This window comes from Bos taurus, chromosome 21 (genome assembly GCF_002263795.3).
Source record: "Bos taurus isolate L1 Dominette 01449 registration number 42190680 breed Hereford chromosome 21, ARS-UCD2.0, whole genome shotgun sequence".
In the NCBI taxonomy this organism is placed as follows: Eukaryota; Metazoa; Chordata; class Mammalia; order Artiodactyla; family Bovidae; genus Bos; species Bos taurus.
This window is the reverse complement of record NC_037348.1, coordinates 5,238,481-5,263,527: the sequence shown is the minus strand read 5'-3', so window position 1 is coordinate 5,263,527 and position 25,047 is coordinate 5,238,481. Positions and strand designations below refer to the sequence as shown.

Below are 25,047 nucleotides of genomic sequence, written 5' to 3'. Positions count from 1 at the left end.
CCAACAGGCAAAATGGTCATCTAAGGAGGCCTTACAAGTAGCTAAGAAGAGAAGAGAAGTCAAAAGCAAAGGAGAAAGAGATAGATATACCCATCTGAATGGAGAGTTTCAATGAACAGCAAGGAGAGTCTTCCTAAATGACAATGCAAAGAAAAAGAGGAAAACAATAGAATGGCAAAGACTAGAGAGCTCTTCAAGAAAATTAGAGACAACAAAGGAAGATTTTCATGCAAATACAGGCACAATAAAGGACAGAAACAGTATGGATCTAAGAGAAGCAGAAGATACTAAGAAAAGGTGGCAAGAATACACAGAAGAACTATACTCAAAAGATCTTAATGACCTGGATAACCACGATGGTGTGATCTTTCACCTGGAGTTAGACATCTTGGAGTGAGGTCAAGTGGGCCTTAGGAAGCATCACTACAAACAAAGCTACTGGAGATGATGGAATTCCAGCTGAGCTATTTCAAAATCCTAAAAGATGATGCTGTTAAAGTGCTGCACTCAGTATGCCAGCAAACTTGGAAGACTCAGAAGTGGCCACAGGACTGAAAAAAGTCAGTTTTCATCTCAGTCCCAAAGAAGGGCAATGCCAAAGAATGTTCAAACTTCCACACAATTGTACTCATTTCAGATGCTAGCAAAGTAATGCTCAAAATTCTCCAAGTGAGGCTTTACCAGTACGTGAACTGTGAACTTCCAGATGTTCAAGCTGGATTTAGAAAAGGCAGAGGAATGAGAGATCAAATTGCCAACATTCACTGGATCATCAAAAAAGCAAGAGGATTCCAGAAAAACAATCTACTTCTGCTTCATTGACTATGCTAAATCCTTTGACTATGTACATCACAAGAAACTGGAAAATTCTTAAAGAGATAGGAATATCAGACCACCTTATATACATCCTGAGAAACCTGTATGCAGGTCAAGAAGCAACAGTTAGAACGGACACAGAACAGACTGGTTCCAAATTGGGAAAGGAGGACATTAAGGCTGTATAATGTCACCCTGCTTATTTAACTTACATGCAGAGTACATCATGCAAAATGCCAGGCTGGATGAGGCTCAAGCTGGAATCAAGATTGCCAGGAGAAATATCAATAACCTCAGATATGTAGATACCACCCTAACTGCAGAAAGGGAAGAGGAACTAAAGAGCCTCTTGATGAAGGTGACAGAGGAGTGAAAAAGCTGGCTTAAAACTCAACATTCAGAAAACAAAGATCATGGTATCTGGTCCCATCATTTCATGGCATATAGATAGGGAAACAATGGAAACAGTGACAGACTTTATTTACTTGGGCTCCAAAATCACTGTGGATGGTGACTGCAGCCATGAATTAAGATACTTGCTCCTTGGAATAAAAGCTATGACAAACCTAGACAGCATATTAAAAACAGAAGCATTAGTTTGCTGACAAAAGCTCCATATAGTCAAAGCTATGCTTTTTCAGAAGTCGTGTACAGACATTGACAGTTGGACCATAAAGACGGTTAAGCACTAAAGAATTGAGGCTTTCAAACTGTGGTGCTGGAAGGGACTCTATTGAGTCCCTTGGACAGCAAGGAGATCAAAGCAGTCAATTCTAAAGGAAATCAACCCTGAATATTCATTGGAAGGACTGATGCTGAAGCTGAAGCTCCAATACTTTGGCCACCTGATGTGAAGAGCCAAACTCATGGGAAAAGACCCTGATGCTGGGAAAGATATATAGCAGTAGGAAAAGGAGACAACAGAGGATGAGATAGTCGGATGGCATCATCAATTCAATGGACATGAGTTTGAGCTAATTCCAGGAGATACTGAAAAACAGGGAAGCCTGGTGTGCTGCAGTCCATGGGGTCACAGCGTCAGACACACTGAGTGACAACAACAAATGTTTGTTAGAATTCACCTCTAAAGCCATCTAGTCTTGAACTTTTATTTATTGGGAGTTTTTAATCACAGTTTCAATTTCAGTATTTGTGGTCTGTACATATTTTCTATTTCTTCAGTCTTGGGAGACTGTACCTTTCTAAGAATTTTCCCATATCTTCAAGGTTGTCCTTTTATTGGCATATTTGCCCATAGTGATCTCTTATGATCCTTTGCATTTCTGTGGTGTCAATTGTAACTTCTTTTAATTTCTAATTATGTTGATTTGAGCCCTCTCCCTTTATTTTATGAGTCTTCCTAAATGTTTATCAATTTTGTTTATGTTTTCAAATAACCTGGTCTCACTTTCATTGATTTTTTCTATCTTTTTTTGGTCATTTCTATTTATTTCTGCTCTGATCTTTATGCTTTCTTCTTCTAACTTGGAATTTTGTTTATTCATCTTTCTAGTTGCTTAAGTGTAAGATTGTTTGTGATTTTTCTTGTTTCCAGAGTTAAGATTACATTGCTATAAACTTTCCTCTTAGAACTGCTTTTGCCACATCCCATTAGCTTGAATCATTATACTTTTATTTTCATTTGTCTCTAGGTACTTTTTATTTCCTCTTTCTTTGACTCATTGGTTGTTTAATCGTATTGTTTAGCCTTCACATGTTTGTGTGGTTTTTTTTTTCTTGTAGTTTAATCTTGTGGTTGGAAAAGTTGCTTGGTGGGATTTCAATTTTCTTAAATTTACTGACACTAGCTTTGTGCTCAGCATGTGGTCAATTCTGGAGAATGTTCTATGTGCATTTGAGAAGTATGTGCATTCTGCTGCTTTTGGACAGAATGCTTTATAAATATCAATTAGTCTATCTAGTCTAACCTTGATAGAATTTCTTAGGCAGGTGGATAAGGAGTCCACAGGCCCAGTCATGTAGTCATACATATCCTAGAATTTATGGCTGTTTTGAATTTTCGGCCATTCACCCACATCAGAAATAGGAGCTAGGGAGCTGGTTAATTTGTAACATTGGAGTCATAGGAAAAAGTTACTGGATGTTGTCAGGTGACCGGCCTTTGTCACAAGATCTAAGGGAGACAAACTGACCTAATGAATCTTATGCCAAAACTATTTGTAGTATAACAGGTCAAAAGGTATATAGAACATCTTAAAAGCTGTATGTGGGTCTCTTCCTACCCTTCTGGTGTCTGGGCTAGAAGCTGTCCCTATACTTCCTGACTTTTACTAAAGCTTTACACTCCTGCAAAGACCTGAGCAACTGTTCCTTTGGTTCCAGAGAGAATTTTTTCCTTGGAAGACTACAGACCCATACCCAACACAGAATGTGGTAGAACAATGTGCCATTTAAGGCTTGCACTTCCTTATTGATTTTCTGTCTAGATGATCTGTCCATTGACGAAAAGTAGGATGTTTAAGTTCCCACTATTACTGTCTTACTGTTGATTTCTCCTTTTACGGCTTAGTATTTGCCTTATATTTTGGGGTGCTTTTATGTTGGGTGCATATATTGATTGATATATCATCTTCTTGGATTGATTTCTTGATCATTATATAGTGTCTTTGTTTATCTCTTGTAACATCTTCATTCCAGTATATTTTATCTGAGTATTGCTATTCCAGCTTTCTTGGGATTTCCATTTGCATGGAATGCCTTTTTCCTTCCCTCACTTTCAGTCTGTATCTGTCCCTAGATCTAAAGTGGGTCTCTTGTAGATAGCACATATGTGGGTCTTGTTTTTGCATCCATGCAGCCAGTCTATGTCTTTTGGTTGGAGCCTTTAATTCACTTACATTTAAGGTAATTTTCAGTGTGTGTTCCTACTGTCATTTTCTTATTTGGATTTGTTTTTATAGGTCTTTTTCCCTTCCTTTTTCACTCTGTTCTCTTGTGATTTGATGATTTAGTGTTGTGTTTGAAATCATTTTTCTCTATGTAACTTTCAGACTTTTGATTTGCAGTGACCATGAGGATTTGGTATAGCGGACTATATGTAAATAAGATTGTTTTAAGTTGCTGGTTGTTTAACTTCAAATATTTTCCAATATCCTGTATTTGTGCTCTCCTCACACTGCTAGTTTTGGTATCTGTATGAGATGATTTCCTGCCTTTATGTTTGCCTCGGTGTGATCACTGGTGAAGGCAAACATAAAGGCAGGAAATCATCTCATACAGATATCAGAACTAGCAGTGTGATGGGGAGAAGGCGACGGCACCCCACTCCAGTACTCTCGCCTGGAAAATCCCAGACGGAGGAGCCTGGTGGGCTGCAGTCTATGGGGTCACTAAGAGTTGGACATGACTGAGCAACTTCATTTTCACTTTTCACTTTCATGCTTTGGAGAAGGAAATGGCAACCCACTCCAGTGTTCTTGCCTGGAGAATCCTAGGGACGGAGGAGCCTGGTGGGCTGCCATCTATGGGGTTGCACAGAGTCGGACATGACTGACGTGACTTAGCAGCAGCAGCAGCAGCAATGTGAGGGGAACCACGATGGTGTGATCACTCACCTAGAGCCAGACCACCTGGAATGTGAAGTCAAGTGGGCCTTAGGAAGCATCACCACGAACAAAGCTAATGGAGGTAATGAAATTCCAGCTGAACTATTTCAAATCCTAAAAGTTGATGCTATTAAAGTGCTGCACTCAGTATGCCAGCAAATTTGGAAAACTCAGTAGTGGCCACAGGACTGGAAAAGCTCAGTTTTCATTCCAATCCCAAAGAAAGGCAATGCCAAAGAATGTTCAAATTACCACACAACTGTACTCATCTCACACACTAGCAAAGTAATGCTCAAAGTTCTCCAAGCAAGGTTTTAACAGTACATGAACCAAGAACTTCCAGATGGTCAGCTGGATTTAGAAAAGGCAGTGGAGATTCCTTAAAAAACTGGAAATAGAACTGCCTTATGATCCAGCAATCCCACTGCTGGGCATACATACTGAGGAAACCAGAATTGAAAGAGACACATGTACCCCAATGTTCATTGCAGCACTGTTTATAATAGCCAGGACATGGAAGCAACCTAGATGTCCATCAGCAGATGAATGGATAAGAAAGCTGTGGTACATATACACAATGGAGTATTACTCAGCCATTAAAAATAATACATTTGAATCAGTTCTGATGAGGTGGATGAAACTGGAGCCTATTATACAGAGTGAAGCAAGCCAGAAAGAAAAACACCAATACAGTATACTAACGCATATATATGGAATTTAGAAAGATGGTAACAATAACCCTGTATACGAGACAGCAAGAGACTGTTGACGAATACAATATTGTAAAGTTAAAATATAAAATAAAATTAAAAAAAAAAAAGGCAGAGGAACCAGAGATCAAATTGCCAACATCTGTTTGATCATAGAAAAAGCAAAAGAGTTCCAGAAAAACTTCTCTTCTATTGACTACGCTAAAGCCTTTGACTGTGTGAATCACACACACATCACACACATCAAATTTTCTGTGGAAAATTCTTAAAGAGATGGGAACACCAAACCACCTTAACTGCCTCCTGAGAAACCTGTATGCAGGTCAAGAGGCAACAGTTAGAACTGAACATGGAACTGATCCAAATTGGGAAAGGAATATGTCAAGGCTGTATATGGTCACCCTGCTTATTTAACTTATATGCAGAGTACATGATGTGAAATGCCGGGCTGGACGAAGCACAAGCTGGAATCAAGATTGAGGGGAGAAATATTAATAACCTCAGATATGCAGATGACACCACCCTTATGGCAGAAAGCAAAAAGGGACTAAAGAGCCTCTTGGTGAAAGTTAGAGAGGAGAGTGAAAAAACTGGCTTAATACTCAACATTCAGGAAACAAACATCATGGCATCCAGTCCCATCACTTCATGGCAAATAGATGGGGAAACAGTGACAAGACTTTTATTTTCTTGGACTCCAAAACCACTGCAGATGGTGACTGCAGCCCTGAAACTAAGACATCTATTCCTTGGAAGAAAAGCCATGACCAACCTAGACAGCGTATTAAAAAGCAGAGACATTACTTTGTCAACAAAGGTCCGCCTAGTCAAGGCTATCGTTTTTCTAGTAGTCATGTATGGATGTGAAAGTTGAACCATAAAGAAAGCTGAGCGCTTAAGAATTGATGCTTTTGAACTGTGGTGTTGCAATCTGTTTTGGATTGTTGAAGACTCTTGAGAGTCCCTTGAACTGCAAGGAAATCAAAGCAGTCAATCCTAAAGGAAATCAGTCCTGAATATCCATTGGAAGGACTGATGCTGAAGCTGAATCTCCAATACTTTGGCCATGTGATGTAAAGAGCTGACTCACTGGAAAATATCCTGATGCTGGGAAAGACTGAAGGCAGAAGGGGACGACAGAGGATGAAATGGTTGGATGCCATCACTGACTCAATGGACATGAGTTTGAGTAAGCTCCAAGAGTTGGTGATGGATAGGGAAGCCTGGCATGCTGCAGTCCATAGAGTCACAAGGAGTCAGACATAACTGAACTGAACTGAGCAGTGAGCCTTTCCACTTGTAAGTTTCTTATTCCTAGCTGTCCCCTGCCTCTGCTCCAAACCCTCCATAACTAGCAGATTGGAGATCTTGGCCCAGCCTCTTATGCGGTCACTCCTTTTCCCCTAAGTTCCGGTGCACACTAGACTCTTGGTGCCCTCCAAGAGTAGAATTTCTGTTTCCCTCAGTCCTGTGGAATCCCTGAGACACAGCATGCTGACCTTCAAAGTCAGATTCTCTGGAAGCTCCTCCTTCCATTGCCAGATCCCCAGGCTGAGAATCCTGATGTGGGATTCAGACCTTTCACTCTAGTGGGAGAACTTCTATGGTACAACTGTTTTCCAGTTGTGGGTTACCCACCCTTTGGGTATGGGATTTATTGCAACTGCACCCCTCGTATCATTTTGTGGCTTGTCTTTGCATGTAGGTTATCTTTTTTGGTAGGTTCCAGCATTAATCATGGCTGTTCAGCAGATAGTTGGTATTTTGTTTTTTTTGTTAAGAAGGAATGAACTCTTGTCCTTCTACCCCACCATCCTTTGCTGTCTTCAGTCATTTATTTTTGTATTAACAACTGTGTGATGTTCATCTCCCTCCAACAGATAGAATGGCCCATGAGGGCAGGACATATTTCTGTGCTGTTTATCATATCTTCTTCAGTGCCAGACTGGTATGACTGAGACTTTAGTTTTCCAGAGCACATCATTTCCCAAGTTCTTCTGATACACAGTATTTGACTTGGGGTACACTATGCTGACATTTTGTTTCAAGCTACAAACACCAATTTGCCTAATCACTCCATCAGACATTTGTGGTTTCTGCAAGGACTACTCACATTGATTACCTTTTTGCCTTTTGTAACTTCAATATCAGCATTTAGAGCTCAAAAAGTTGAGGAAAAGCAGCAGAAGATTGACAAGAAAGGTAGGAAAACACCAGACAAGTGCAGAGCCCCAGAATTTGAGAATAGTTTTTCAAGGAGTGTACAATCACTGCAAATGATGAAAGCCAAGAATGATCCATCAGATACATGTCACCTTGAAGAGCTTTAGTGAACCAAATATAACAGCAAATGGAGGAAGAGAAATTGGAAAGAGTATAGGAAATTATTCAATAAGACTAGAAGTGCTGGGCAGGGTTGGCACAGGAGAGAAGATGAGCTGTCTTGGGAGTAAAGACCCAGAGTGTGGTGTTTCAGAAGGCAAGAGAAGGGAAAACTGCAAGAAGGGCCAATTGCTGGAAGGTCAAATAAGATGAAACGAAAAACTCCACTGAAGTGTGAAACAGGATGATCCAGGAACAGCATCTGCAGCATTAAGCAGAGGGTGGGCAGAAACAGATGATGAATGGAGACAACTCAAAGCTCGTTCCATAGCAAAGAGCACCAGCCGGAATCAGGGTTCTGTGAATGTGATGTGGCTTTGTGCTTATATTATGATAAAGACTTGACATATTTGAGAAGCAGCTAACAGAAACAGCACAAGGGAGAATAGGAAGATAGGTAAGAGTGGTCCTCGAGGAGGGTGTAGTTCCTCTTTCCAACAGAAGCAGTTGCCTTTGGCCAAGGCCACAACTCTAGGCACCAGAAAGTTTCAACTGAAGGTGTGTGTGTCTTTTGCCCACTTACTAACGTTACTCCATGATCAGGATGGACTGGGTTATGCATCATTTAAATACACGACTACTGCCATCAGTTCCAAGTTGCAGCCCCCCCACTGCAGCATGAGGCAGTGTTCTGCCTGGTTCAGCTATCTTCTGACCCATCCCTTCTTCCCCATGGGCCTCAGATTCTGCACCACTTCTTTCAACAGGAGCACAGGACCCATCTCCTCTGGCAACTTCAGTCCACCCTTCTGAAATATTTACTGCTCTTGACTTGTAGCACACAATACTTGATAAGTATTCACTTTGCCACATGGTAGCTGTCTCATTAGATACATCAAGCTTGGTTTTCTATGACCCTGGCTGTACAGTCTTTGGCTATCAGGAACACAAGGACAAAACAGACTACAGTGATCAGGGTCTTGCACCAGTTGACCCTCTAAGCTAGTTTCTAAAAACCAAGGTTAATAGAAGTACCTACCTCACGGGACTATAGTGAGGATTAACTATAAATGTATGTGCTCGGCACAGAGCAAGTGCTCTTCAAACTCTATTACACAGGTTAGTTTCCTTCCCTCTTCTATTATCTCCCGATCAATTACTCACATGGCACCACCTCTCCACCACCAGTCATACTGCCAGATGCAAGGTGGGTGTATACAACTCAGCATTTCTTCCTATGTGTTTACACCTGATAATTCCTTAATTTATAGGGGAAAAAAGGAGGTTTGAGGGAAAAGTCACAGCTAATAGTATACTGAAACATGCCTTCTATTTCTAAAATGAACAGTTGATAGCTGCTTAACTAGGTATTTTCAACTACAGAAAATATTTTAAAGGAAGAACTCTTAAAAGTTCGTTTATATCCTACAGGGAATCAATCTCTCTGGACATAAATTAACAGACCTAGATGAAATATTTTAACCCAGTCTAAAACTTTCCATTATTCTTTCTCATGATCTTGACATGAAGCAGGGATCAACAAATTACAGGTGGCAGGACAAATCTAGCCCGTAAGATAAATATTTTTAAATGTATTTAATAATTCTTTAAAAATTAAAAAAATATAGACTGTGCCGCCTGTCAAGCCTAAAATCTTTACTACCTGGCCCTTTATAACATACTTCACAGAGACTCTGGATAAGAACGTAAGAAATGAGTGTGAGACAGAGGACTCACAGGGCTTCCAAAAACCCCAATGACCCCTGAGGTACTTACAGGCAAGATGTTTCTTTGCCCTATTAATGCAGAAACTCAACTCCAAGTGTCCGGTTTTGTGGATAAACCCCCAGGAGCCCTCCAGCTCTGAAAACCACTGCAGCTGTCCCACTTTTCATGCTCACTGAGGTGAGCAATAATGAGAAGAGAAAGTAAATTTTATTAACGGGAGGTTATGAATGATAAAAAGCTGTATTATGTTAGACAGACAAATTCAAGTGCATAAAGAAATTTCTTTAAATTTAATAAAGATACTGAAAATGTTCTTTTTTTTTTTAATATTTACAGTCTCTCTTTTTTTAAACAGTTCTGTACATATAAATTTACAGAACAACCCCATCAACTGTCTGCATCAGTAATCCTTGCTGGTGGGCTCACCATTTACAAGGAAGACATCATTCAACGCAAGCTGTCACAGAGACTGTCCTACCAGCCAGGACCTCTTAACTTGAAGGATCATTGCCAGGTCTCTTTTACCAAGATCACCAATCACCTGGAAGCCCTTAGCTACCAACTAACAAAGACCTGTGAAATCAATGAACAGTCACGGCTTCAGTGCAGCGTGACTAACTGCAATACTGCCTAGTGGCCATGTCCACACCCTATGCTGCCTTCAACCCTTGAAGTCATCAGTGTAGTTAAGAACAGAAAGAAAGCCCCTCCCCCTGGCTAATCACTGTGAAAAGCGTGCGTAAGACAATTGAGTTGAGGGTTAAGGATTCATCTTGCTAATGTCAAAAGTGACACTAACAAGATTCTTAGCCTCATCCACCAGATGAGGGTCCTCTGCGTCCAGGTCTCCAGGAACAGGTTCCACCACCTTCACCAGACAAAGGATTGTAACCTGTGATGAGATAAAGGAAGCAAAACAGTGTTGGAAACATTTCGCATCAAACAGAGGACCGTAAGCCTGATATGCAAAGCACTGCAGAGATACAATCCTACTCTCATAAACATTTTCAGAAAACTTTAAGCAACCACATGACCAAAAAAACTTTATAATGTGACTGCATTATATTGCATTGTATATACTAATCTGACTTTCTATAATGTGATTGCAGTCTGAACTGACTTGAATAAAACAAGCCATTCAGCTTCTGTTTTAACTATCAAAACATGAAAATCTCCACCAAATACACAAAAAATCTGCCCCCAAAGCCTCTCAAGATGGCTAAATTTAAGTATATAAAGGTTTCTAACTGTAGTCCTTAATAAAACGAATACATTCAAGTAAGAACTGCTCAAGTTACAGAAAATAAATTATAAAAATCAAAACCGAATGGAACTTGCGGTTGCTTTCACCAGTCAGAACTGGGAAATCCACATGCCCCAGCCGCCACACTCATCCTTGCCCACTCATTAACTTCCTAAAGTTAATAGACATTTGGCGACCATTCTGCTCAGGCTCTAGAGTCAGCAAGACCTTAAATGAGGTGGTTTTGTTCCTTACTGTAGAATCTTTGGTCACCAACTCCCTGTGCCTCAGTTTCTTTAAGGCCTATAAAGACAGGCCATTCGAAGCCCCCAGCTCTGGATTGCTAGCAATGTTAGAGGCATGCACACAGCACACCATACATTCCATTTTCTACAATCGTCTCCTGAATACTACCACTTGTTGCTCTGCATAATGGCCTTAGAAGATTATTTCTTGCTGAAGCAAGAAAAAGATTTAAAAAAGCATTTTCTTTTCAGACATACCACTCCCCTATACAAGCCAGCTCTGAGTTCCTAACACAAAGGAAGGGATCAGAACCCAGCCTTTAAGGGCAACCCACCTTGTGTCCTGGCTTCAGAGAGCTCGCAGGCTTCACAGACTCCCCTCAGTTGTCTAAGAGGTTGGCCACACCTCTGCCTCTGTGGCACCTAGCCAGAGAAAACCCCTCTTCCCAGATAGAAAAAAGTATCTTCAGCCTAGAACTGGTTTCTTCCCAAAGCATTCTAATGCTTTTGCCCTCCCCTCTCTCCAGATGGAGGAGGAACTCCTGGCACATCACAAAGGGTTATTTATTTTCAGTTGTGTGGGAGTCCCATCTTCCCAAAAGTATGTGAAAGTCCTCAAGGATGGGATGGTACACACTGCTATGGTACCACCTAGAGTGCTTGGGGGTACTGCACACAGAAGGTCTCTTAATGAATATCTATCTGTTCATGCCTCCTTGAAGGAGTTATTTGTAAGAAACAAGGCAGCTCTGGCTGGAAAGGCCAAAACCCGTGTCCTAGGCCCCTTGACCCACTCATATGCAAAACAGGCAAACTACTCCTTGCCTCACTTAACTTACCCCTTACAGGACTGTGGGATCAAGTGAAAAACACTAAAATACAACTGCAACCATCCCAATTATTTCCCGAGAGCCTCGAGTGACCTCCTTTTTCATTGCTTATCAAATGCTAACTTTTGTGAGGCCAAGGAGGTCAGAGGCCTCCTGGAAACAGGACATGCACCCACGTCCTTGCTGGAGGCTCAGGGGCAATAAAAGGGTTCAGCAGGCTGGTCATTTCTAGCCGCTGAAGGCTGTTTTACATCTGTTTCTTTTATTTAATCTTCATAACCTATACTTAGGAATTAGTCTCAGTTTATAGACAATGAATCAAGAAAAGAGAATCCTGTTTCAGGTAAATTTAGACAATTATTGTTCAGAATGCTTTAATGTTTCATACTCACCTCCTCCTCGCAAAGGCTTTCTGTCAGATTTTCGTTTTGGGATGACTGATGAAGTAGAAGGCCCAGGACTGTCTTCTTCCTGCTTGAACATATACAGGCTTAAGAATCTAGTTAAGACATTCTACTCCAGGAATCTTCACCTACTTGAACATAAGTCCACTAGGTTGAAGGCTACATCACCTGAGGCTTTCTTGTATTTCCTTTATAACTTTTTCCTTCTTGCATGCTATCCCACATTTCGATCTTCTGTCTCCTTTTTTCTTCTTCAAGCTGAGGAAGAATCGCACATGATACAAAATGAATTCATAAGCTGTCATCTTTCTCAAAGAAAATATACTTTTGATAATCTGTAATTTAAATGTTCTTCAAAGTTTCACCTGTACTTTCTTCAGTTAATAAAGTAGCTGTCATCTAGTGGTGTGTGAGTTTAATTCAGATACAGAATCCTTTGCTTTTCCATACTATTAAGGAAAGCAAAAAGTGTCACAGAAGGAAGAATACAGATTCTTCTTTTAAACTAGACATTTCTGGTCATGTTGAAGAACACTGACTTGAAAAGGGTCGGTGTGGCTGGCAGGTGTGCTTTGCTGCTATTTGGTTGTGTCACCTGAGGAAAGTTACTTAATCCTTCAACTTGGAAGGCTGTGAGGAACCAATGAGAGCAAATTTGAGAATTCTCTGCAAGTAAGGTACTACGGGAGCATAAGAGAAAACTAATCTCAGTAGAAAACTATGTCCAACAATGAGCACCTGAGAAACCTTGAGCAGTGAACAGGAGGGAAACACAGCGCCCGAAGTCTTCACCTTTGCTTCCCACTCCTTGAACAACTGGGTACTGCAACTCACGTGTGCACAAAGGTCACTAACTCTCTCAGTTCCTGATGCAATCCAAACCCAAGCTTCAGTTCATTCTGGTTCCGATTAAACTGCGATGCCACAAAGATATGCAAGAGGATGCCTTAGAAAGCACATATCCAGAAATTTCTCAATGGTTCAGGGTCCATCACTGCTAAACCCAAATGCCTGTCCCTTCATGCCTTCACTGTCTGCAAGTACAGGAGGTTAAGGAAGAAACTGCTTCTTAATCTGAAAGCTGTTTTATGTTTATAGCCAACATGGAAAACACCAGAATGGTACATCAGTGACAAATTCTGAGACCACATACAAGAGAGCTGACTGAACTATGAGACAGGAAGACTGTTACTTTTCTTAAGTATACAGAACCACGTTGACTACACTAAAGTCTGTGACTGTGCAGATCACAAACTGGAAAATTCTTAAAGAGACGGGAATACCAGACCACCTTACCTGCGTCCTGTAAAGCCTGTATGCAGGTCAAGAAAGATAGAATCAGACATAAACAATGGTCTGGTCCAAAACTGGGACAGGAGTACATCAAGGAGATACGTCACCCTGCTTATTTAATTTCTATGCAAAGTACATCATGGGAAATGCTAGGCTGAATAAGCACAAGCTGGAATCAAGATTGCCAGGAGAAATATCAATAACCTCATATATGCAGATAACACCACCCTAATGGCAGAAAGCATCAAGAGCCTCTTGATGAAGGTGAAAGAGGACAGTGAAAAAGCTGGCTTAATACTTAACATTGAAAAACGAACATCATGGCATCCAGTCCCATCACTTCATGGCAAACAGATGGGAAAACAACGGAAACAGTAATAGACCGTATTTTCGTGGGCTCCGAAAACACTGTGGACAGTGACTGTATCCATGAAATGAAAAGATGCTTGCTCCCTGAAAGAAAAGCTTTGACCAACCTAGCCAGTGTATTTCAGAGCAGAGAGATTCCTTTGCCAACAAAGGTCCATAATCAAAGCTACGGTTTTTCCAGCAGTCATGTACGGATGTGAGTTGGACAATAAAATTGGCTGAGTAGCAAAGAATAGATGCTTTCAAACTGTGGTGCTGGAGAAGACTCTTCTGAGTCCTGTGGACACCAAGGAGAACAAACCAGTCAATCCTAAAGGTAATCAGTCCTGAATATTCATTGGAAGGACTGATGCTGAAGCTGAAGCTCCAATACTTTGGCCACCTGATGCGAAGAACTGACTCACTGGAAAAGACTCTGATGCTGGGAAAGATTGAAGGTAGGAGGAAACAGACGACAGAGGATGAGATGGTTGGATGGCATCACTGACTCAACAGACATGAGTTTGAGCAAACTCCCAGAGATGGTGAAGGACAGGGAAGCCTGGCGTGCTGCAGTCCATGGGGCCGCAAAGAGCCAGACACACGACTGAGAGACTGAACAAACAATACAGAACCACAACTTTAAAACTCAACACAGCCTTCTATCCTTTCTCCAATTTTAGGAGGCTCACATTACAGTTTTTAAAAACAATCTTTTAAAAGCTTTTCCCCCCAGCTACATCAGCAAACTGGGTAAATGATCAGGCTGTTTTACTAACGCAAAAAAGTCAGACCCTCAAGTCATTAATTTTGACACGTAGCAGGAACTGAACTTACTCTTGGGCTCTAGAAACAAAACAATTAAATATTTCTTAAAAACTTTAAAACACTTGCTAAAGTTTTTTTTAGAAACAAACAAAAAATAAAACTGCTTAAATATAGCATCTATGTGTATTATGCTGCCATTTCCACGGAAAAATGATATAAGCATGCGTTTATATATGAATAAAATATTTCTGGAAAAATACCTAAAATACTTCGCTCTGTCCTTTCACTCTGGGCTCCAGCCACGATGTGGATACCAACCATGCACTAAGTGACCATGCAGAAAACAAAAGCCACCAGCGGTGGCAGAAAGGCATTCCTTTCTGGAAATACCAGAGACACAGGCAAGACCAGCAGGAAGACCAACTTCTCTGGTTTCCTTCTAAGGGGATAAAGAAGGGCCCAGAAACATCTGTAATAAAACCAGAAAGCGGAGCCTACACTTAGTTGCTTCAGTTACACAGACTGGGACCAACACAGCAAGTGTGACTTCACACTTGTGAAGAGCAGCACAACCCATCTGGCTGCTCAGGTCACTTCAACAGTAGCCCCTGGTTCTTCCTCCCCATCACCTCCAGAACTGCCCATCACTCCCACAACCAAACCATGTGTTTAACAAAAGTCTTTCAGAACTCCATCTTCTGCTCTCCATCTCTACCCTAGGCGGAGTCCATTGCCACCCTCCCCTGGCTCTTCTTTAATCCACTGAAGAGTGGCCCCACCAAGTCAGGTCCTGTGAGATGCAAAGCTTGAAACCAACCATGAAGCAAGATGCTGAATGTGTGTTCTGTGTCTGGTGGTACGGCTCCTGCACATAGCACACGGTTTTATGGGCAAAATACTGCTATAAGGGAACCACTTAAAAGTAAAAACATAAATACAAGAGTATTTAAGAGTAATTATTTAAGAGCATTTCACCCCTGAACATTAAGAAATTACAACTAAAACATGCTGAGCAATACTTAGCTAAGTGGAAATGATTCAGCCTAAAACTGTTCCCTTTACCCACCATAATGTGAGTGCATGCACACACATACACACTTTTACCAACTAAACCTCAAATATCATGTACTCAAATTAAAACCAGTACATACCTGTCTTAATTTCTCTTTATGCTTTTCAACTTGTGCATTTAATTCTTCTTGCATTTTCAAACGAGCAGCTGCTAAAGCCTCCTGTCGTTTAACAACAATATCAGGTTCTGAAAAGGCAGAAAAAAATTGGAATAAAGCACTTTGTAAAATATAAAATGGAAACTCTTGAGATCTATATTAGAAGTGTACAGAAATCAAACAATACAAAAACCTTTTTTAACATGAGTAAGTCTATCCTTCTGCATGTATTTAATTACTGCCTAAAGGGGAAGGAGACTATCACATAGCCTCAGTTCAGAGTCCTTGTTAAAATACTTACAGCATCAGAAATCTCTGTTCACAACAGATTTCTGGGCTCTCTGAGCAATCCCAATTCAGAGAATCTGGCCTGGGCCCTATGATTCAAATATAAGTGGTGTGGCAGCCACAGCAAAATTTGATTTCACATCCAGGATACCTCCTAACTCCCAGCCTCTAGGCTGACCAGAATTCTAGAAATAACCAAGGGAAAGCAAGTTTTCTGATCATTAGCTATCACCTAATTAGTCTAGATATATACCAGAAAAAGGGAAAGGTATTTAGGTATTCTATTCTTGTTTCTACAGAAAAGAAAAATTCTGCCAACTAGTGTTAATAGAAATGACCGCCCCAGATATTTATTTTTATCTGGTTTATACAACAAAGCAAATTACCCAAAAACACAATCAAGTTTTCTGTTTTATGCAGACCACTGTGTTTAAGGAGCACTAAGGGGAACTACACAGTAGTGTGACTAATTTTCTAAACAAAGAAACAAACTACAACTATTATGTTCACACTAGCACCATCCAAAGGATATGGGATCACCATTACCTACAGACAGTAAAAAGCAATGGAAAAAAGGTCATTTAACTGAATGCACGTACAACAGAACACAAAATAGGTATGGCTGGGTGGGTGTGGGTTTGTGTGGTGGCAGAGATGAACAGAGTTTTACTTTTAAAAATGAAACTATAGTTCTACTTTATAGAAATGTGAATTGTAACAACATTTGAAATTGCTGTTTTATTCTTAGAAAAAAAGAAATTATGTGTGGATTTTTTAAACCTAATTTTCCTAACAAAATTGTACAACACAAAGTATACCTTTCACTGCACATTTACTTTGTGCAACGCTTCCTTAAAACAAACTCTTCTGAGATGCCCATCCCATTATATTATAAATCCACTCCTCAGCTGTCAGCAGATCACAGTGACAGCAACGGCTGTACCAGGTGACTGAAGCTGTTCTCTAACCTCACCCACGTCACATTATCCCACAACTTAAGCAAGATTTACAACTGTACTTTGTTTTTTGGGATATACAGCCAACAACCAAAACTACTGAGATGATTGAAGGACCACAGGGTTTCATGGGAGAGGAGAGTAAAGGAATTTTTTAGGTCCTTCTGCTAATGACAACTATTATGTTATGATGTTTGTTTCTTCCCCAGCTTCATAACTGTGGTGACTTGGATCACTGACGATTAGCATTTATTTAATTATACTACTATTATAAAAATACTGAACATTTCTTTTGACTATGTTCTCAGAAGCTGTAACTTCTAACAAGTTAAAAGGCTGTTTTAGAGGGAATGAGTTTTTTAAACAGCCATGTGTAAATCTGCCATCAGGTCTGATGAGTAAGTTTTGAAAAGCAGAATGCAGTGGATGTGAGGAACTAAGGCTGAGTTTCCTGTCACTCACTAGGGTTCTAGAGATAACTGAGAGTTAGTAGGCACACCCATAAGTATGCAGAAGCTTTGACGTTTTCATTTTACTCTCTCCTGTAAATAAAGAATGATGCAAGCAGAGGGTGTTCTACACATCATTAAGCAGGTTTTTCACCCCATCAAAAACTCTGAAATTAAAAAAAAACACACTACTGCAATTCACCAAAATCAACTTCAGTTTACCTCCCACACGGATTAGACTGATACCTCTTACTCGTAACAATAGACTAACTTATAAATACTACAATAAGTACGGGTAAAGCCACGCCTTCAGTCCTCTTCCCTGGAAAATCCCATGGACAGAGGAGCTTGGCAGGCTCCAGTCCATGGCCCCAAAGACTCGGACACAACTGAGTGTACACGCGCGCACATGCTCATACACACACACACACACATACTAACCCAGAGCAGCGGCAGCTTGATCTAAGTGCCTCTGCCTCAAGGCCCTCAACCGGGTGGAAAGCTTCTGAAACACCACGTAGAGAAGGATGCAGCTGAAGACGATGTACCAGCCGTAAGTGGCCAGCAGGGAGCCCACTGAAAAAAATAAGTTTTCAAGAAACTAAAAATGACACTTCCACCGAGCTTTCCTAGCGGAAGACTTCCTAAGAAGGTAGTTAAAACAGCGAGAAGTACAATCCAGGGATCCCTGAGAAGGTGCTTCTCAGCCCTCTGGGGAATCGGAGGGGCAACCCCGGGGCAGGCAGGGCTCGTCAGCCGGGTTTTGAAGGATGACGGAGTGTGTCCGAATCAGGAAGGGAAGGGCTTTAACGATCCAGGCAACGTACGGAAAAGAGTAGCCGCGGGGGGCTGGCACAGGGCAGAGTTTGGGGGCGTGCGCAAGAGCGCGGTGGTGGGGGAAGCGCGGCTTGGCGGCAAACGTCAAGGACCCTGTGAGCCCAGTAAACCGCGACCCGGAAGGGCTTGAACCGCCTGTGTCGCGCGAGATAAAGGACTCGGGCAAACAAGGGCCGACAGCAAAGCCCAGGGAAGCCGGGCTCCGGGCGAGCCTCCGCGCGCGCCTTCGGCCCACCGCCCAGGCCTGCTGGTACCGGCCGCGTCTGGCCTCCGGCCGGCCCAGCCCACAGCGCCGTGTAAAACTACTCACTGAACATGGCGGCGAGCCGGCGATGAGGACGCGGCCCCGCGGCCCGCGACGCGCGCCCACTCACCCGTGACGTGAAGGAAACGCAGCCCCTCGGTCTCGAGGGTGGGCCGCGCGGACAGCTGATCCCCGTCCCGCTCCATGGCGACGCAGCCCCGGCCAGACCCGCGCCGCACACGCCCGCCGAGTCAGCGCCGGCCTTCGCCTTCCGGCAGGCCCCTAGTACACGTGGCGCCCGGGGCCGGGTTTCCGGCCTCCCGGCCAATCGGGTGGCTAACCGGCCCGGACGCCTGGAAACGCCTCGAGGGCGTGGCCGAGGCGGGCTGAGCCCTCCGAGGCGGTACCGGGAGCCCGAGGGGCGCCTTACACCCTGCGCCGCGTCGGATATTTACTCTCGTACTGATTGGACACCGAGGTCTCAAGACGTTACCTTGGGCAAACAGGATTTGCGTCCACGCCCGTGCTCGCTGGCACCTTAAGCAACTGGGACTTCGCAGATTGGCAACTCCCTGCTGTTGCGGGTTCCAGCGTAGCCCTTCCGCTGCCTCTGTTACCTTTCAGAGTTGGGAAAGTCCCCGCTAACCCCCCGCCATTCTCTCCTCCAGAATCAAAACCTCTTGGGAAAGAATTAGCGTTAACAATGGCTCCAACACGCCTTGAATCAATAATTACTAAGTATTATAAGACATTACAATTATTTATAACAATGTTTTGTCTTTTCTCTGCCTGCGATGCCCTCCTCCACACCTTTCCACTCCTCTCTTGGAGCCCTACCTTAACCACCCTCTATGGAATTTGACCTTGAGCGTATTTTGGAGGAGGATTTAAAGTGAAAATACTCCGCTGTGTCTCAAAAGAAGGGTTGAGGATTAGGAAGAGAATAATGAGCAGATAATGACTGATTCAGAGTGCTCTGCCACCTTGGCGAGCACAGACATGAGCCTGGGGTATCCTTGGGGGATTCCACCGCTGGTTTCACTAGCAGTTTCTCAAAAGACTCACAGAACGACAATTTCAGGCTTGTGTCAGAAAACAGGAGAAGAGAAATGGGCTTCTGGAGAAAACTGGGAAATTGAGGACTCTGGATTTTATCAATTAAGACTGTGAAGACCCATTGATTTGCCTTTAGAAGTGTAGGGGAAGCACACTGATTGAAACTGCCAACCCTGGCCAGGCACCATAGCAACAATTTTCATGAGTTGTTTTATGACCGGAGATCCTGGTAAAAGAACATGGAACTACGAAGTCACCACCAACTGGAAGAGTTTGGGAAACGTCAAAAGGAGACACCATGTGTACGACTACCTCCCAGAATGGTTGTCGCTGCCATCCATCTTGCTGAGCAATGAGAGTGCAACCAGGAAGGGCTCTGAATCAGAATGCTTGGCCAAAGACAACGTGGAAATGAATCCCATCTGCCTGTTCAGTTCAGTTCAGTCACTCAGTCATCTCCGACTCTTTGTGACCCCATGGATTGCAGCACGCCAGACCTCCCTGTCCATCACCAATTCCTGGAGTTTACTCAAACTCATGTCCGTAGATTAGGTGAGGCCATCCAACCATCTCATCCTCTGTTGTCCTCTTCTGCTCCCACCTTCAATCTTTCCCAGCATCAGGGTCTTTTCAGACAACTAAGTTCTTCACATCATGTGGCCAAAGTATTGGAGAGTTAGCTTCAGCATCAGTCCTTCCAATGAATATTCAGGACTGATTTGCTTTAGGATGGTCTGGTTGGATCTCCTTGCTGTCCAAGGGACTCTCAAGAGTTTTCTTCAACACCACAGTTCAAAAGCCTTAATTCTTCAGTGCTCAGCTTTCTTTGTAGTCCAACTCTCACATCCATACATGACTACTGGAAAAACCATAACTTTGGCTAGACAGACCTTTGTTGGCAAAGTAATGTCTCTGCTTTTTAATACGTTGTCTAGGTTGGTCATAACTTTTATTCCAAGGAGCAAGCATCTTTTAACTTCATGGCTGAAGTCACCATCTGCAGTGATTTTGGAGCCCCCCCCCAAATAAAGTCACTGTTTCCACTGTTTCCCCATCTATTTGCTGTGAAGTGATGGAACCAGATGCCATGATCTTAGTTTTCTGAATGTTGAGTTTTAAGACAACATGTTCACTCTCCTCTTTTATTTTCGTCAAGAGGCTCTTTAGTTCTTTGTTGCTTTCTGCCATAAGTGTGGTATCATCTGCATATCTGAGGTTATTGATATTTCTCCTGGCAATCTTGATTCCAGCTTGTGTTTCATCCAGCCCGACATTTCGCATGATGTACCCTACATATAAGTTAAATAAGCAGGGTAACAACATACAGCCTTTACATAGTCCTTTCCCAATTTGGAACCCGTCTGTTGTTCCATGTTCAGTTCTAACTGTTGCTTCTTGACCTGCATACTGATCTTTTAGGAGCCAGGTCAGGCAGTCTGGTATTCCCATCTCTTGAAGAATTTTCCATAGTTTGTTGTGATCTACACAGTCAAAGGCTTTGGCATAGTCATAAAGCAGAAGCAGATGTTTTTCTGGAACTCTCTTGCTTTTTCAATGATCCAAAGGATGTCAGCAATTTGATCTCTGGTTCCTCTGCCTTTTCTAAATCCAGCTTGAACATCTGGAAGTTCATGGTTCATGTACTGTTGAAGCCTGGTTTGGAGAATTTTGAGCATTACTTTGCTAGTGTGTGAGATGAGTGCAATTGTGCAGTAGTTTGAGCATTCTTTGGCATTGCCTTTCTTTGGGATTGAAATGAAAACTGATCTCTTCCAGTCTTGTGGCCACTGCTGAGTTTTCCAAATTTGCTGGCATATTGAGTACAACAGTTTCACAACATCGTCTTTAGGATTTGAAATAGCTCAACTGGAATTTCATCACCTCCACTAGCTTTGTTCATAGTGATGCTTCCTTCCGAAGGTCCACTTGACTTCTCATTCCAGGATGTCTGGCTCTAGGTGAGTGATCACACCATCATGATTATCTGCGTCTTGAAGATCTTTTTCTGTATAGTTCTTCTTATATAATTCTTGCCACATCTTCTTAGTATCTTCTGCTTCTGTTAGATCCATAATCGTGCCCATCTTTGCATGATATGTTCCCTTGGTAGCTCTAATTTTCTTGAAGAGATCTCTAGTATTTCCCATTTTATTGTTTTTCTCTATTTCTTTGCACTGATCACTGAGGAGGGCTTTCTTCTTTCTCCTTGCTATTCTTTGGAACTCTGCATTCCAGTGGGTATATCTTTCCTTTTCTCCTTTGCCTTTCACTTCTCTTATTTTCTCAGCTATTTATAAGGCCTCCTCAGACCACCATTTTGCCTTTTTTGCATTTCTTTTTCTTGGGGATGGTCTTGATCACTGCTTCCTCTACAATGTCACTAACCTCCATCCATAGTTCTTCTGACACTCTATCAGATCAAATCCCTTGAATCTATTTGTCATTTCCTCTGTATTATTGTAAGGGGTATGATTTAGGTCATAGGTTCTCTTATTTGCTAGCCTTTAATGACACATTCACAGGATGGATTGAAGCATTCCCTACCAGGACATAGAGAGCTGCAAAAGTCTGTAAAGCTCTGCTAAAGGAAATAGTGCCTACCTTTGGGCTGCCTTGATCACTTCAGAGGGACAATGGGCCCTCATTTACAGCCATAATATCCCAGAACCTGGCCATATGCTTAGGAATGAAATATCACCTCCACACATCATGGCAGCCTCAAGCCTCAGGGAAGGTATGCTGTGCTTAGTCACTCAGTCATGTCCAACTCTTTGCGACCCCATGGACTGTAATCCATCAGGCTCCTCTGTCCATAGGGATTCTCCAGGCAAGAATACTGGAGTGGGTTGCCATGCCCTCCTCTCAGGGAAGGTGAAGAGAGCCAACCAGACTCTTAAAAGGGCTATGGCTGCATTATGTCAAGAAACACGTAATAAATGGACCCATATGCTACCCATAGCCCTCATGAGGGTACAGGCAGCCCCTAAATGGCCACTATTAAGCCCTTATGAAATGATGTATAGACGTCCATTCTTAACTTCTGATTTTTTTTTTTTTTTTTAATGAGGACACCAATGAACTCCTAAAACATACAATTGACCTGGGAAGGTTTCAGCAAGAACTGTGATATGGATAAAGGTCTTCCTAGACCACAGGAGGACTTAAAAAAACCCCAAGTAGAGCTGGGGGACTGAGTATTAGTAAAGACCTGGCAAGAAAAAGGGAGTCCAAGCCAGATGTCTGAGAATTGGACAGGGCCATATCAAGTTGTCCTAGTAACCTCAACTGCTGTAAAAGTGAAGGGTCTATCTGTCTGGGTCCACAATTCTAGAATAAAACCCTATGGCCTTACAGGAGGGAGAGATGGGGACTGGGACTCTAAAAGCAGAGGACAACTATTCCTGTGAACCTGTTGAAGACTGCTGTTCATGTGGAACACCATCAAATCTCCCTCAGGTAAGTCAATGCATCTTATGATGTTTCTCCTCTTTCTTATCATGCCTTCCTGCACAGCTATTAACTTCTCCCTTAATGATGCATATACGCTTGAAAACCACACTGCTTCTTGACTCAGTGTAACCACCCCTTGCTGAATCTGCATTAGCAGCAGAAGTTGGGGATATGTCCAACCTATCCCAGGGTATCATTGGCCCACCATTCCAGCCCAGCTACATGCTGTCACCCAGTGTACCCCATCTGGTCATTGCATGGCCTTTTGGGTAAAAGGGGAGAAAAACTTCATGCCTTGGTATCAGCAACAGCTGTTTTTATTTACTCCCATGATAACATCTGCAATCCCACTCAGGCCCTTATTTTCTCTCTTGACTAACATTCCCCAAGTGACCTTCCCTGTCTGTCTTAAAAGTGACTCCCCAACAGGGGTGTCTGTGGGAAATCTGGACAACTCACAATGTGGGATAACTTTCAGTGTCAGAACTGATGGAGAAAACTGGGATCTAGTAATTGCTCTAGGGTATTATGATTTAGCCCAAAGCCTGAGGTTAGAAGTTCTGGCAGAACTGACATGCTATACCTATCCATGAGCATGAGGCTCTCCTCAGTTGCCATTAACCAGTCTCAAAAAGCCATGTTTTGTTCTGGACAACCAAAAACTACATCTGATCATTCTAATTTCTAAATCAGACAGGTAACTCTGACCCCTGTTATTCCCTTGTAGGGGTCCCCACGGCTGAAAACATAACCCTATGGTGGGAACCTAAACAAAATACTCTCTACCTCAAGGACAGATCCCAGGATGCCTCACAACACTTGAACCCCTTCTGAAATGCCCTCACTGCTGTGGTTTTGCAGCAAGTGTTGTGACGGTCTCCTCCCAGCTGCTAAAGGACCGCCCTTGTTCTAGTTGTAAGGCAGATGGAAACCCTGTCCCTCTTTGGTAAGGTTGTTTTGTTGCCCAGCTTGAACCCAGTCATGGTGTCTACTTCATATGTGGGGATAAAGCTTGTTTATCCCTGCCACCTTTTTGGACAGGAGGTTGTCCTCTGGGGTGTGTCATGCTGTACATAGATCTGGCCTGGAATAATACCTCCTTGCCTCCACCACTATTACCCACTAGAGGTTATGTCATGCAGTGATACTTAGCCCCCTTTTTTGGCATTAGGGCTGACTTCTGGTTTGACAGGAGCTGCCACTGAGGGAACTGCTCTATATAAATTTCAGCAGCTTTCTACCAACACTGCTGTGTCCATAGAAAAAGCTACAAGGACCCTCCAACATCTACAATCCTGGTTAGGGTCCCTAGCCACAATGGTCCTACAAAATCTTTGGACTCTGGATTTACTGACTGCAGGGCAGAGTGGCACTTGTCTCTATCTAAAGGAAGAATGCGGTTTTTATTATAACCAGTCTGGGTGGGTCCAAGAAGATATCAAGGGGCTTTTGGAACAGGCCACAGAAATCTTGGATATGAGCTCAACAGGTGTATGGAGTTCTCCTTCTTTCCCTTCTTGGCTCCTGCCATTTCTGGGTCCAGCGATAACTATCTTATTAGGACTCCTATTGGGCCCCTGTATACTCCAACTCCTTACAAAGTTTATCTCCCAACAGGTTCCAACAGTTCCAAACCAAACTGATGTTACTACAAGGGTTTCAGATACAGAACACCTCAACTTAGATCAGGTAGAGAGAGACTTCTGCTCTGCTAGGCAGGTCTACGCCCATGCACAGCAGGAAAAAGTTACAGAAGAAAGAGACCTCTGCCCCAATTCCCAAGAAGTATCTTGAGTTTGAAGTCTCTCAGGGGGGAGTTGTTAGGGGAAGCACACTGACTGAAACCGCCCACCCTGGCCAGGCACCATAGTAACCACTTACATGGATTGTTTTTTGACAGGAGATCCTGGTAAGGAACATGGAACTAATAAGCCACCACCAACTGGAGGAGTTGGGGAAAAGTCAAAAGGAGACACCACATGTCTGACCACTTCCCAGAATCTTTGTTGCTGGCATCCGTCTTGGCTGAGCAATGTATGCACCACCAGGAAGGATTCTTGAGTCAGGATGATTGGCCAAAGACAACCCGGAGATGGATCCCATCACTATAAACCCAAAACTGCAAGCCACATGGCAGAGCAGTTCTCCTGGGTTCCCTTACCCTGCTGCTTTATTTATTTATTATTTATTTATTTATTCCAATAAAGTCTCTTCCTTCTATCAGCACATTTCTCCTCAGACAATTCTTTTCTGGTGAGACAAGGGCCCACGTTTGGGGCCCTGGAGGGGGTCTCCCTTAACACAACAGAAGTAGGAATTTTATTC

General features: G+C 42.7%; 1 protein-coding gene and 1 long non-coding RNA gene across 4 annotated transcripts; one reads left to right on the top strand and one right to left on the bottom strand.

The window, feature by feature from the left end:
- Positions 1-9,330: 9,330 nt before the first annotated feature.
- SELENOS (selenoprotein S) lies at positions 9,331-18,509 on the bottom strand. Of its 3 annotated transcripts, none has more exons than NM_001046114.3 (6): positions 18,347-18,509; positions 17,577-17,711; positions 15,425-15,531; positions 12,033-12,122; positions 11,853-11,931; positions 9,331-10,034 (listed from the first exon to the last, which is right to left on the bottom strand). In NM_001046114.3, the coding sequence occupies exons 1-6, from the start codon at positions 18,420-18,422 to the stop codon at positions 9,949-9,951; spliced, it is 573 nt and encodes a 190-aa protein (NP_001039579.2). In that variant the 5' UTR covers positions 18,423-18,509; the 3' UTR covers positions 9,331-9,948. The 3 variants fall into 3 exon arrangements, with proteins under 3 accessions (NP_001039579.2, NP_001335155.1, NP_001335154.1); NM_001348226.1 differs by lacking the exon at positions 18,347-18,509 and adding an exon at positions 17,963-18,289; NM_001348225.1 differs by lacking the exon at positions 18,347-18,509 and having other exon boundaries at positions 17,577-18,075.
- A 44-nt stretch (positions 18,510-18,553) lies between these two features.
- On the top strand, positions 18,554-24,945 carry LOC132343323 (uncharacterized). Its single transcript, XR_009492082.1, has 2 exons — positions 18,554-22,728; positions 24,623-24,945. It is a non-coding gene; the product is annotated as an uncharacterized lncRNA (long non-coding RNA).
- The last annotated feature ends 102 nt before the right edge of the window (positions 24,946-25,047 follow it).